The sequence below is a fragment of the Stegastes partitus genome, unplaced genomic scaffold (genome assembly GCF_000690725.1).
Source record: "Stegastes partitus isolate 25-593 unplaced genomic scaffold, Stegastes_partitus-1.0.2 Scaffold13, whole genome shotgun sequence".
Lineage (NCBI taxonomy): Eukaryota > Metazoa > Chordata > Actinopteri > Pomacentridae > Stegastes > Stegastes partitus.
The window spans coordinates 1,480,485-1,494,846 of NW_007577744.1; the positions used below are offsets into that span (position 1 = coordinate 1,480,485).

Below are 14,362 nucleotides of genomic sequence, written 5' to 3' on the forward strand. Positions count from 1 at the left end.
GGACACCAGGATCTTTCTGCGGGGAGTTTGCATGTTCTCCCCGTGCAGCGTGGGTTCTCTCCGGGTTCTCCGGCTTCCTCCCACACAGTCCAAAAACATGTTGAGGTTAACTGGTGATTCTAAATTGTCCATAGGTGTGAATGTGAGTGTGCTTGGTTGTCTGTCTCTAAGTGTAGCCCTGCGATAGACTGGCGAGCTTCGCCCTGAGTCAGTTGAGATAGGCTCCAGCCCCCCAGCAACCCTCGTGAGGATTAAGCGATGTATAGATAATGGATGGACGGAATACTAAAATGTATATAATTTAAATATATGTATAATTATATGTTATCATTACTGTACTGCAAATGCAGAGAAGCACACAAATACATGGGAGGATAAAAATTAATCTTTTCAAAGCATGTATAACCACTTTTCACAACTTTACCTGCAACAGAGGCTATGTTTTTTGTTGCTGTTGTTGTTTTTTTATTTTTTAAACTGGGCTTATCTTTTTATTATTTGACATAACGACCATTCTCAAAATACAAATACAGACACCACTAACCCTTAAAATCAGTTTTCACAGCTCTTGGGCTGAAACAATGGAGTGACCTGAGGTGGTGGACCACTGGTAAGCTGATCAACTGAATAAAGTGGCACAGCTACGCTCCTCTGTATTGGCCTCAGATTCATAAACTGGGTTGGATTGTTGAATTTGAGAGGGTTAAGTTCAACAGACTGGGGATTCGAGAGAGAAACACCCTTGGCCAAGATCATTGTTTCCAGTCTGAGAGGCCTGGTCTGCTCAGTCTGCTCCTTTCCATGTTTAGAAGGAGACAGTTTCTTCAGACAAGGATCATCTTCACTTTGTCTCTGAAACATTTTTGGCTGATCCTTGGAGCTGGTTAGTGGCTTCAGTGACGGTAATGTCCTGTCAGCTTGCTGCTTGTTATATCTTGGCTCTAGTCTGGATAGTCCATTTGGTTTCTTCAAGTTGGATTTTGTGTAATTGTTATCCACAATCTCAAACTGAGGAAAAAGACAATGTTGAGGCAAGCTGAGCTTATCAAGCTTTGGTATGCGGTGGCAGTTCTTTTGCGGATGTTGTGATTGAACAGAATGTCTTATATTTTTACCCTCTACCTCCACATCCTTTTTTTCTGGTGAGCAGGACAAGGGTGGTAGTAATTTGCCTTGAACATGTCTGGCAGATAAATGAATCTGCTGCTTTTTCTTTGGATCAGTTTTTCGTGGAAGGCAAGGATCAACCACTTTACAGTGCTTGTCACTGACAAGGCTCTGGAGACTTATTTCATTCTTAGTTTGTACTGAAGAGCTCTCTGTTTGGGCCACAACATTATATTGCTGGTTGACACTTAGCTCTGTTTGTGCTAGGACCTGGCCACCATCCACCTCCTGTTACAAAGGACATACATAGATATATTGAAGATATGTATCCAGATAACTTTAAGTTGAAATTTGAAGAGAAGACTTCATTATATTGAAGAAATGTTATATATCAAGAGCACCTGTTGTGAGGTGAGATGAGGTCCATGGGTAGCATATATAACAGGAACACATCCTTCAGCCCAAGCATCTGGAATCCCTGGCACAGGCTCAGAGTCTTCTGTTCTAGATGCTTCTTCTTGGTCTTCTCCCTCATCAAGGCACAAGACTTGGCACTCTAGAGTCTGTGTGAGGTAGCCCATGGCCCAGGATGCGCAGAAAGGTATTAGCTAAAAAAAGACAGGCAGCATAATAGATGTTATATTATATTCAACAATTTCCCTGAGGTTTCACCAAAGGGATCAATAAAGTTCTATCCTATTCTATTCTATTCTATTCTATTCTATTCTATTCTATTCTATTCTATGTACAGGCATTATGTCTAGTCAAAATGAAAGCAATATAAAAGATTTGATTGGTCTGTTCTTAGAGAGAGTCAGTAAGTGATAGAATGTTAACATTTAACTAAAATTTAAACATAAAGCTTCTTTGCATCTTGAGTTTTACCTGTCTGTCAATGTCCACCTTTAAACAGCTTTCCATGACCTTACTCAATAGTTCATCCATGATCTCCCCCACTATCTCATCTGCATCCTCCTGGATCAACATGTCTGTCCGTTGAGCCTGAGTTAAGCAACCAGGAATAATATATTCCTCTTCTGGGTCTTGCGATGGAGGTGGTGTCACTTGGACAGGTGACCTACGTACATGCTTGCCGGTTCGGGATTTAGCTGCTGAGCGAGGCATCTTGGCTCAGAGGCTGGTGTGAAACATGAAACATGCGTTAAATAACAACAAAGATGTTTTTGATGATAAAGAATGTGATGTCATCACACACACAAAAAAAACTTAACAACTTAGCAACAGTGTAGACTTTTTAACTGTCTAAATACCTGTCATCCCATTCATAACTGCATGAATGCATCTAACTCTGAAACATGTACGTTTCTTATACTTTTTATGCATGAACAAATAACTCAAATAAAATGTCTACACTTACTTAGAAAGGATTGGCAGTTCAATTGAATATGTCACTTGCCCTCCTAAAACAGTTAGTTTTCGTGATTTTCCTCAATATATAAATTATGATTCAGTGTCAAAGTAAACAATTTCCAATCTTACTAAGATAGCATAATGCTTTGTCATTTGAAGGATCCTGCTGGTATTATGAAATGGAGGGTAAAATCTTACCCTTTGCATCATTACACAGTACTTTAATCAAGTCTTAACAAGTTGCATATTAGCATGGGAACAGTACTTTTGTCAGCTGGTTCAGTTTGCTGGCAGCTACACCTGGAGCATGAACCATGGAGCAAGATTAATGGGTTCAGGTTGTTCAGTTATTTTTGGACTCCATGGATGTATCAATGCTTTGGTTCGGCTGATCAGATCACAATCTAACAGTGCAATTACTGACAATGACATCACTGGATAAACAGAGTGATCACCCTGCAGGATCCTGACAGGGGCATATGAGTTTACAATCAAGTGACAAATAACTAAAATTACATTTAATAGCAATAACATGATTTTAGCACGACTTCAAGGCCACTAATGTATTTTCTTGACGTGTAGTTGACAGCCTGGTGTCTCTGTTCTGACTTGGTTTTTTATCATTCAGGGTACACAATACTTTTACATCCAGGTAGTAGAAAGATGGTGCCAATTTTAAACAACCTAGTAGGTTTTTTGATATTATCGGTGAATTTGCTGTTGTAGCAAATAATGCTAGGTCTTTGAATCTAACGAGCGGTAGATGCTAAAGCCAGACACAACCATAGATCTACCAGTTTTAGGTAACTAATTACGCACTGTAAAAACTGCTAGCTATGCCACCACACCGTCGACTATAGGTTTATTCTTTATAGTCTATATTATGCTGTCAGAGCTCAGGTCAAGTGTATAAAACTTTACCTCAGTCTTCTTGTACCCTCTGCTCCGTGTATTTTACGGTTGCTCAGCAACCGAGCACGCAAAGCTGACGTAGGACGTAGAGGTACGTTGTCTCTATGGCTGCGGAGGACGCATAGGTAATCCTGTTGCTAACAATAGCCAGAAAAGTGCTCCGTTCACGTTAACTTCACTTGTAATAATCGCTCACGATAGCACCAATGGAGGCAGAGCGACATTCTATATAATCCGAAGCAAAGGTATGTGTAACGTGTCACACAAAAGCAACGGGGTCCTCTTTTATTTGTAGTTGGATACTTGCTAACACAACTAGCTTGCTGCTAATCTAGTGTTGCCATTCGCTGCGAAATAACGGAGGGCTCACGTGTAGGCTGTGTTTTATTGATAATGCTAATTTAATGAGGACCTTTATTTTCTTCTTTTAGACTAAAACCAGATTTCACACTGTTTAACAAGCTGTTCAAAGAAGACTGCTCGATGTATCACAAAGAAAAGAGCATCCAAATAAAAAACAGCGCCTCAGCGTTGTACAACAACCTGAGCGTGCTGCGCATCGCCCCGAGGCGTCTCACCTACTTCACGGTGGTCCATGCCAATGTGGTCAACATGGTCAGCGCGTCCTGGGACGGACTCAACTACTCCCACCGCCAGCTGCAGTCCAAGGAGCCTAACGTCGCCACCAGCACGTCTCTCATCATGCAGGTCAGGCCACAGTGCAGCTCCTGCAGGTCTTAACGTGCTCTACCTGTCAGGCACTGGCACTGCTTTCTTAATGGGCTGTTTCTCCAACACACCTAATTTCAAATGAGAAAAGGGCCAACTTTTTTTCTATTTATTCAGCCATATGAATCGTGTTTGCAATTGTAGCCTCATTTTATGTAGAATGGTAACTAAGTAGAATCTAATTTTGACACTACTTTTCAAAACCGAGGTTACTAAGTGCTTTATAAAAGAATGAAGAACAAAGGGAGAGTCAGTAAAAGCAAAAACTTATTAAATTAACAGTTTGATACATGACAAATCAATCAATCAATCAGTTTATCAAATTAACCTATCATACAGTATATATTTATTTGTAGCCCAAGTTTTGACACATTGACATCTGCACAGGCTTATTTGAGGGAAAAACTTGTGATAGTTACTGAATGTTTTATTTATACATTGAGGATTATTGCCCCGCTACAATGACGTAAAACTTGGAACCAGTTTAAGAACAACTGTCGACACTGCTCTCAAATATCAACGTTCACACCCTCAAACACTTTGAGTATTGAAAGTAATCATACAGTCAAATTCACTGATAAATTTACATTCCAGTCATTTGGAATGAAGTGCTAAACAATAAAAAATATTTAAAAAAACATTTCACACAGTTAGGAAAGTTTATAAAAATGATCAACTGTATTTTCTTTGTTACCTTTAACATAGTTTTATTTTGTCTTTTTGTCTTTTGCTCTGGTATTTTGTACGCGCATTTGTCTGGATGACAACAAAACAGGCTGCATTCTGTGTGCTGCCCTCTCGTGATCTGCTGGTGGTGACCTCTCAGAAGGGCATTCAGGTGAGCTCTTGTTTGCTCTGTCATTTGCAGTCATCATATTTGGAGGAGGCACTGCTTTGTTTGCTACTTGTCTTCTTAGTCGTATATTATGATGGTGCAGAAGCCCACACTGAATCTAAAAGTAAGTAAAAAAAAAAAAAAAGGTGCAATACTTGTTTTTGCAGCCTTACTCTATCGTGTAAATTTATTGTTTTTAGATGTATGAATCGGATGGCTCCATCATGGTGTATTGGCATGCACTGGATACTCCAGAAACACCTACAGGTAAACTCACATGTTAACTGTGTTTGCTACACACGAAGGTATGCACCCGGAGATGGACCTGTTTCACTTGTTAAAACTTCAAAAAGATCAGATTTACTGTAAGTTGAAGTATAATGTGTGATGCAATTATTCTATGATGTTCCTGGAAGTGTGTCAGTGCAACTGATCCATCCTCATAACGCAAACATAATTAAAACAGCAGTGGGAGGTTCTCATTATTATAATGAAATAAACCATTTTCAAGGCATCTACACCTACATTATTAAATCAGTGGCAGTGAAAACATTGTACTACAATGTATTTCTGATTTGTCAGGCTTACTGTTATCTTTGTTTTTCCACACATTTATACATTTGTGTATAAATGCATTTTTGTGCAATCACACATTTGTATGTCAAAGAAAACTGCTAGTGCAGAGTTTTATATCAAATCTAGCGCACTCACAAAATGTATTTCTGTCCCAGAACAGGCAGTGTTTGCTCGAGGGATATCAGCAGTGTGGGAGAACTATATATGTGTGGGTAAGTACTGAGTGGCATATATCTCCTTGCATGAACTGAAAAGGGCAAAACTCTACAGCCTACTTTTCTCTTTCTCTTTTTCTAGGTGTTTCATCCGGTGCAATTCTAGTATTTGACGTTCCCAGTAAAGGAAGTAATATTACCCTGTCTGAGGTCCTGGAGGAGCACAAGGAGTCCATCACCGATATGGCCTCGGAGTGCTCTGGCAGCCAGGTACAGTGTGTGTGTGTGTGTGTGTGTGTGTGTAGGTGTGTGTGTGTGTGTGTGTGTGTGTGCTTTTTTAGCTTGTTCATTGTCCATTTATCTGAACCTTTGTTGACACAGGATAGCTCAAACTTTTCCACGAATAACAGACTATCTAAATAAATGATTACTTTATGTAATGCTTCTAGACACCACAACCATTCTATGACTTACGTAATCCCTCCCACTCTGTGCTGTCTCTGTCCCTTCAGGAGTGCATAGCTAATCTGGTCACTGCAGATGATGAGGGCAGCCTGTGTGTGTGGAAGTCCGGGGAGGAATTCCAGCTGCTCAACAAGATCCCTGGTTTTGAGTAGGAAGTTGATTGTATTATAGTTTTGTGATTTTTGGTGCGACACCGAACTTGGTGACAGTTAACCAATGGTGCCAGAGTGACCTATGCTGAAGCTTTATCATCACTAATCCCTTTTCTTCTGTCACTTTCTCCTCTATCGCTCTATCTTCCTGCATCGTTGTACTTATCTACTTTAATTTATGTTTTTTCCCCACTGCCCTTTGCTTCTTCATTTCCTTTCCTTCCCTAATCTAATATCTATTATCTTTTCTCTCACTGATCCTCGCTGCTCTCAGTATGAGCTGCTCATCTGTCAAGTTGTGGAAAGGAACAGTGGTGGCGGGCTACGGCACAGGCCAGATCCGTCTCTATGAAGCAGTGACGGGAATTCTGCACGCTGAGGTCAACGCTCATGCTCGCTGGATATACTCACTGGACATTGCTCCCTTTTCTGGACTGGTGAGTTGCAGAGACCAAATGATCATTTTTTTCCTCCTACAGTTTAATATGTTGGTATTTATTATATGAACTAGCAGTTAACAATAAAAAGAGTTTCCTTTGTTTTTGTCAAATATGTTGATAAGTAAAAATATTCTTAAGTTTAATTAGATCTTAAGTCAGTTCAGATGATTCTCTATGTTTTCATTTTTATTTTTGGAATATTTTTTGACATACAGTATCTCAGACTCTTTGATGAGTGCCCTCCATCTCCTTGTGTGCTTTAGCTTCTGTCAGCTGCTGAAGACTCTCTAGTCAGGGTGTGGCATCTGACTATGACCCCAGAGACCAACAGTGTGGAGGTAATTGCAGAATACAGAGTCCAGAATCAAGCCACAACTGTTGGCAGTGTTCCCCAGTTTTACTGTATATGAGATATATTTTTCTCTTATTGTTAAGCTGGTGCTGACTGTGTGGTGTTCTCACTTCCTCCTAGGTGGCCCACTTGCATAATGAATGTGTGACGGATACACAAATCTGTGGCGCCAAGTTCTGCGATGGTGACGGCTATGCCTTCGCGGTGACAGGCTATGATCTGAGTGAGATTATCCGCTACGTACAGTCGTAGGACTTTGCCCTCAATGAGGCTTTGAATGTGATTTTGGTATATTCATTTTTGGGTATATTGAACATAGCATTTTTGGGGGGAGAAAAGCATTTTATGTAATTTTTGTGTCTATATTGCCATGAGTAAGAGGAAAATTAACATATAACAACGTGTCAGAAGTTTATGTACATATTTCAAGTTCAAAATTGCGTGGACATAGTTTTAAGAAAATATACTTTCAGACATTATTGTTGTTCCAAACAACTGCTCCAGTAAACATTTTATAGAGAAAGCTTGTGTTTGGGTTTTAATTTTGCACTTCACAAATGCAACAGTAGATGGGGCTGTGGGTTAAATATTTTCAGCAGGACAAGCAAGACAGTGTAGCACAAACAGATTCCACTAGAGGGCAGGGTGGAGCTGCCTAAGTTGTGAACTGAAACAGACAATTGGAGAAACTTGCATTGGGACTGTGTTCAGACCACAGGAGGCAGGCAGCTTGTGTCAGCCAGTAAACAGGGGCACATCACATAAGGAAGGTCAAACTTTTCCCTGTCATTATATTAGGTAATGTGTTAGATGGGCTTCTGTGCTCTTGTTCTCTTCCTGCCATGCCCGCAGTGTAACATGTGACGGATTTCAGTGTATAGTTTTCTGCTTTTATGTATTATTTATTTATTTTTCACAGTGCAAGCATTTAGATTTGAGTATATTTGAGTTTATCGTTTTATGATATCTAGCATGTATTTGTTACACTTACTTTGTTTGTGTCTTATTTTTTGTACTTAACATGCATTTAGATTTGGTGAAACGACTGCTGGAAATTACACAAATACCTAGAAAGACCTTTACTCAAAACAACTTCAACCTACTCCCTACTTTGTAATGTGCAAACTGATGCAGAACAAAACATCACAAAGCACAAAAGAGATATTGTTTTCTTGGATTTGAGATGAGCTGAATTTGTCTTTACTGGAAACAAATCTTACCACCTCAGCTGCACTGTTGTTGTACTCGGTCTGACTTATCGCTGGTCACATGAGTGTTTTTAGTTCACGTCAGGCAATCAGGTATCGTAATCCCACCTTATCGTGACAAGATAAGAAGAATCAGGTCAGTGAGGAATTGTGTGCTATTTGTCAGTCCAGGGCTAAGCGTGTACTAAATCCCTTAGTTCTAGTCTTTTCTGGTTTGCAGTCAACACTGGTCACATAACATCAGCTGACAAGACTGTTTTGAACCCACACACATGGCATGTTATGTAACTTAAATTTGGTAGGTACCAACTGTCGGTCATGTTAATGACTTGGACGGATCAAATGTAAAGCATTGCCGGGACATGAAGGCACATAGTCTTTATGGAATCGATAAATTTGACAAAGCAATGTTGTGTCATGCTCTCCAGCTGCATGGAAGGGATTGACTGACAACGCTGGCAGGAGAGGGACAGTGAAGGACTCGACTGTCAATACGAGGTCCCAAATGACATGGACACTGAGATTACATAACTAACTGGAACAGTGCAGAGGGAGGGAAAGGTTGGTCAAAAGTGATACATGAAAAAAGCAAAGGGCCGAGAGGGCAGACGAGGTACAGAGTCGAGCAAAAAAGTAAAGAAACAAAATGAGGGTAGTAAAGAAGAATATGACATCACTTTTCTCAGAAAAACACGGGTAAAAACAACAGCAGTCATTTATTCCTTGTTAAGTGAGTCAATAGTGCTATGTGAATCTCTAGGCCTGTACACAGCCCCAGGGCCACTCATGCTGTGTACTGCCACAGCACTTGTCAATAGTTGGCTCTTAGGTGTTACACACAGCTGAGCACACAATGTTGGGGGGAGATCAGACCTCGACATGAGCCGTTCTCAGATATGAATGTGGACTGCATGTGTGTCAAGTAATAAAGGCATTAGACCAACATTCTCCCACTCGTGTTCCCCAGCAGACGCTTGGAAATCTTTTATTAATGAGAGTGACAAGACAAAAATAGATTCAGCGAGACCTTCAATGAAAGACCCCAATGTGTCACTTTAATAAAATCACAGATTAAAAACACTGACCACAATATGCATAAGACGTATCCCCTTGGTGAAGTCGTCATGGGATGATTAGGGCGCAGGCTTTTTGTTCAGCTGTCCAGCACTTCAGGTATGTGTCAGAGTCTTGCACTCTCATTAATGAAAGTGAATCACCAGTGAGACGAGTTCGTCCAGTGCCCAGGCCAAGCTGTTCGTGGGTTTCGACCAAACCCGGTTTGTTAAATACCAACCCACAATACAAGTTCATCCATCAAGAGTAGTTCTGACCTTATATGCCAGCAGGTGTGGTAAATACCTGTCTTGTTTGTGTGAACACCACAACATATCATTTTAATCTGTTTGTTTGTGTATTTCTTCATTATTCTGGTGGAGTGAGAGCAATTTATCCCTTGCCCATCCAGCCCTGTGGCAGCTGCCTCTGCCTGTGTTGCTAAGCCTGCTGGGATAGAGCCTCACCAGGGGGATGAGGAACCTAAAGCCCCTCCAGCTTGCTGCCACAGACAGACCAGCTCTCTGACGAAGCAATCAGGAAACCAGCTCCCGCAGACGTGCTGTATAAATAGATCTTCCATTTTAAACACGCTGAAATGGAAAGGAGGAGAGTACTACAAACTGACAGACCTGAAAAACTGCCACTGCTGACTGACAGACGTGCAGATAGACAGGGTACGGCATTAAGGCAGGCAAACACGGAGACAAACCAGAACTAGGTCAAATAACATTTGCGAAGGATCAACAAAAAGCGGTGGCAAGTCTGTTTTTGTATAGTATATTTAGATACAGTACTGTGCAAAGGTTTTAGGCACTTTAAATGTGTAGATTCTTATCAGTCACACAATACCATCAGGGAGGCATCTGATCAGTCCTAAATTTATTTTGCATCATGAAAACAAACCCCAGATATTCAGCCATATCTTCAGTAAAAAAGAACAAGGAATCATGCAGCAGATGGTGTGGCCCCCACAGAGTCCCGATCGAGTCAGTCTGGGATTACATGAAGAGGCAGAAGCACCTGACACAGCCTAAATCCACCGAAGAACTGTGGCAAGTTGTCCAAAAGGCTTGTAACAACCTTCCTGCTGAGTACCTTGACAAACTACGCACGAATACACCTGTGAGAATTGACTCTGTTTTAAAGGCATGTATTTATTTTTCTGTTTGTTGCACTTTGTGTTTAGTTAATTTCTAAAAAAATATTTTTGAAACCAACCTCAGTACTCATTGCTAGACGTTTTGTTACATACCAACATAAAACTGGGTTTCTGTGTGTTTTGAGCACTCACTGAAATCTGTCTGTACCACTGAAAAGCTGGCATTGTATGCTTCGAGAGATTCCTATTCTTGCTCACATTTTCTGCATGAGATACTCCTATCAGCCACAGCATTCCCAGGGCCTTGATATGGGACCTCTGGGGGTGTCCTGTAGGGACTGACACTGGGACTGACAGCGGATCATTTGGGTCCTGTGGGGCCTCCGTTGACACGCTGCAGATACTTGATCGAATTGAGATCTGGGGTGTCGGGAGGCTGGGTCAGAGCCCTGGGGTTCCTCGAGCCATCCCTGAGCAGTTTTTGCAGTGCGGCGAGACTCACTGTCCTTCTTGAATAGGCCACTGGCACTGGGGAGTGTTGTTGCCATGGGGGTGGTGTGCTTGGTTTGGAACAATCTTTTGGTGGGTGGTGCATGCCAAAGTAGCATCTACATAAATGTCATGACCCAAGATTTACCAGCAGAAAACTGCAACGTAAAGTGAAGGTCAGTGCTATTCACTTTGCCTTCACCCTTGTTTCGTGTTGCAAGCTGGATATCAAACTGTTACTCATTACAAAACCGGTAGTTATGGAGAAACATTAGAATTTATTTAAGGTCATGTTTTGGCAAATGTAAGAGCAGTATTCACCCTCTGTTAGGCAACAGTACAATCAGCTGTTACTGCTTGTGGTAAACAAATGTTTCTCCAACCTTAATTTTTTAATCATTGCAAAGGGTCTGGGATTTTTAAGGTAATATTAAACACTAATTGATGTATTTGAAATTATTGTTTTTTCAGACATGCATATCCTTCAAAATAAGATAACAACAGAAATATTGCATGGTAGTAAGACTTACATACAGTGTTACTAAAAAAAATTAAACGATTTTCAAGTTTGCACGTTGTGATTGGAATGTATTAATCCTCATGCTATCTACTAAAATAGTCACGATAGAAAGTAATCGTAAAGCTTAGAAAAACAAATTACTCATATTGTGAACTGCCAAAGCCACAATACAAGTTGTTGTGATCATCTTGTGATATACAGAGTAGCTATGGACGGTTATATTCAATAATTTATTTCAAATGCACTTCAATATTTGATGTGATCAACATGGTCAAATGGTATGCTGCAGAGTATGCAGGAATACTCCAAGTACAAAGAAAGGAGGAAGAGTTTAAATTGGAGAAAGATGGGGTGTGTAACTCTGATTTGATTGTGATGATGATTGTTGTAAGTGGAATGTGGAGTGACGCCGCTCACCCAGTTTGCAAACAATGACAAAAATGGACCAAAGACAATGTAGCAAGGATAAAAAAAAAAGGGTGGATACAGGTGTAGTAGGGCAGATTAGTTGCATTGTTATGAACTAAATCAAAGTTGAGAGAGGCCAACCCTCCCACAATCATACTCACAGCTGGCGTGCATCACCATGGAAAGACACGCCCACACATGTTACGTCAAGACAGTTCACCCTTCCTGTCTAGTGTGGGCCTCTGATCTGGGGGAAATGTCAAAATCACACAGTAATGACTGACTCACTGTATCCCAAATATTCTCTGGAAACCATGACAAGTCGAGGTTCCATGGAAAAAAGAAAGATAAGGGCACATGTGTAGACTTAAGAATGAAAGGCTGTTGTAAGTTTTACCTTATTTTGAAAGTTTTGATAAGTTGAAACTCTTCTTTTGATGATGCATGTACTTTGAACATTATGCACACACATAATCAGTCACTTTCAAGAACTCTGGTTTTCCCATGTTCTGATCTTTAGAAGCTAATTAAAGATTTGCTGCCTGTTGTTCTATAAATAAAAGGCAATTAACTCGTCAGGAAATAGATAAAACTTCTTTCAATCATGTCTATAAAATGGTTTGTCGTTTGCTCACATTCCCAGTCACCCCTTAGACACAATGGGTTACACATTAAGCTCAATAATAGCCTCTAAACTACAGTGACACGCATAAATGCTTGACACCACTCCTCAGCAGTGACCCCGCCATGCCACCACTTGCAAGCAAGCGCCTGATAGATCTTACACAGTGCCCCAAGCAGGCGCACACAATGCGTCAGTCCTCAGAGGGGGAGATCGCTTTGAGAACCACACCCCTAAACATACAGCTACACAAGTCACCCAAGGAATCCTTAATGCAGTACTATCTATGTACATGAAACACAATCTTTGGTTGTCCAGTCATAACGTCCATCAGTCAGGCAGCAGAGAAGTAAAGGCTGATGACTGAAATTATTTTATCCATGAACCTGAAACGTGAAAAAATAAAGAGAGGATGTCCAGGAGAGAGCTTTATTTACTGTTGTAAGTCTACATCCTCAGACGAGAGCGGAGGAAAGCTATTGAAAAAGCAGCCGAGTCATATGTAGAAACGTTGCATTTTTTTTAAATTGATGCTAGAGGTAGCACACTCTGCTCTTGTTGGAGGTCGGGAGAAATGCATCGCTGCTATCCGGCAAGGTTAAGTGGGGCAGCTCTGAATCGGCCTCGACTCCAGCTTTAATTGTTTTGTCCGATATTTTACCATTTATTGGAAAATGGGAAGTGAACACAGGGTTAAGCAGACAGACCATTTAGGTATGGTCCATTATACAACCGCGATTAGTAGGTCTGTCCTGATCTTTCTCGCTCTTTCTGTCTCTGGCACACACACTCACTCACACACTCCCTCACATAGACACACACACACACACACATGCACGCTCACAACTTGAATATCCCCAGTAACGTCATTTAGAGGGCACGAGGAGGCAATGGGACTTAAATGCATTAGATTAGAGTAAAATAAACATGATCAGACCCTGCCATCTGTACTGGGATGGCAAGGTTGCCTAGCACTGGGCATTGTTTGGCTTGTCTGACTGTGCTGATGCTTTAAGTGTGTGTGTTTATGCTGATGTGTGCATGTGGCCATATGTGCAGATCACACCATTCAAAAGAGGACGGATTCGTCTTTAAAGTAAGTTTTGGTTTGGCAAATATTTTGTTCCAATAATATAATCGGTGATCATAAAAACAACCGCCTTGTGTGTGTTACATCTCACACAACGAAGGTGGTTTCATCATATAAAGTGATATGTCTGATTGTGAGGAAAAGCTAAATTGCTATTGTGCTGAACTGGTAGTAAATTTTAGACATTTGCTTTATGTAAATGATTAAAATTTGGTTGTTTGCGAGTCCAGACCACTCCTTTTCTCACACATAAACACCCCTCTCATTACCTCCGGTGTGTGGGTGAGAGAGTTATTGAGTCTCAAAATAGAGTCACAGCAATAATAACAGCAATATCCTGGCAACCCTTATCATTGTGTACTGTCAGTGAGGCTGCTAATAGGGTTAATATGAAAGAGATGAATGGGCGTCTTCAGGGCACAACCTGAATCCAAAACACATAAACATTTCCATCAAGCATCAGGTTATGTGAGTCCTTCGGTTGTCAGTGTGTGTATGTGTGTGTATATGTTTGTCTCTCTCGCTCTGTGTATTTGTGTGTGTGTGTGTGTAAACTTGTATTACTCATTTTGTGCAGCCAAAAATCTGTTTAGACATTTACAAAGTGGAGACCTGGCTCCCTTTTGGGAACAAAAATCCAAGTAACCATAATGTAAATCATTAAATTTGGGTTAGGGTAAGGTTAGGAAATCAGTGTAAGTCAGTGTAATACCCTCTGAGGTGACAGAAACATGGCTTTGTTTGTGAGTACCAGAAAGAAAAACAGAGTGAGTTTC

At 40.8% G+C, this 14,362-nt stretch overlaps 3 protein-coding genes across 4 annotated transcripts in view; 2 read left to right on the top strand and 1 right to left on the bottom strand.

The window, feature by feature from the left end:
• Positions 1 to 501: 501 nt before the first annotated feature.
• c20h2orf81 (chromosome 20 C2orf81 homolog) lies at positions 502 to 2,169 on the bottom strand. The gene is made up of 3 exons (XM_008288747.1): positions 1,993 to 2,169; positions 1,509 to 1,715; positions 502 to 1,395 (listed from the first exon to the last, which is right to left on the bottom strand). Exons 1-3 carry the CDS (start codon positions 2,092 to 2,094, stop codon positions 553 to 555), a joined length of 1,152 nt encoding a protein of 383 aa, XP_008286969.1. The 5' UTR covers positions 2,095 to 2,169; the 3' UTR covers positions 502 to 552.
• A 1,368-nt stretch (positions 2,170 to 3,537) lies between these two features.
• Positions 3,538 to 7,617, top strand: wdr54 (WD repeat domain 54). Its single transcript, XM_008288759.1, has 10 exons — positions 3,538 to 3,635; positions 3,822 to 4,098; positions 4,895 to 4,957; positions 5,155 to 5,221; positions 5,686 to 5,742; positions 5,828 to 5,955; positions 6,198 to 6,298; positions 6,577 to 6,739; positions 7,006 to 7,080; positions 7,215 to 7,617. The coding sequence occupies exons 2-10, from the start codon at positions 3,874 to 3,876 to the stop codon at positions 7,344 to 7,346; spliced, it is 1,011 nt and encodes a 336-aa protein (XP_008286981.1). The 5' UTR covers positions 3,538 to 3,635; positions 3,822 to 3,873; the 3' UTR covers positions 7,347 to 7,617.
• Positions 7,618 to 10,531: 2,914 nt separating this feature from the next.
• rhobtb4 (Rho related BTB domain containing 4) overlaps positions 10,532 to 14,362 on the top strand; it is a 55,407-nt gene continuing 51,576 nt past the window's right edge. The window contains exon 1 of one of the 2 annotated variants that reach the window (XM_008288793.1): positions 10,532 to 10,543. The gene's annotated coding sequence lies outside the window, so the exon portion shown is untranslated. The remainder of the gene's footprint in view (positions 10,544 to 14,362) is intronic. The other variant, XM_008288785.1, reaches the window with a different exon arrangement.

Bases quoted from the DNA above. Each gene is read 5' to 3' on its own strand.
- c20h2orf81 (XM_008288747.1), bottom strand. From the start codon at position 2,094: ATGTTGATCCAGGAGGATGCAGATGAGATAGTGGGGGAGATCATGGAT. The intron at 1,716-1,992 runs GTAAAACTCAAG...GTCTTTTTTTAG, and splicing joins AGGTGGACATTGACAGACAG to CTAATACCTTTCTGCGCATC. The intron at 1,396-1,508 runs GTGCTCTTGATA...CCTTTGTAACAG, and splicing joins CTCATCTCACCTCACAACAG to GAGGTGGATGGTGGCCAGGT.
- wdr54 (XM_008288759.1), top strand. From the start codon at position 3,874: ATGTATCACAAAGAAAAGAGCATCCAAATAAAAAACAGCGCCTCAGCG. The intron at 4,099-4,894 runs GTCAGGCCACAG...ACAACAAAACAG, and splicing joins GCACGTCTCTCATCATGCAG to GCTGCATTCTGTGTGCTGCC. The intron at 7,081-7,214 runs GTAATTGCAGAA...ACTTCCTCCTAG, and splicing joins CAGAGACCAACAGTGTGGAG to GTGGCCCACTTGCATAATGA.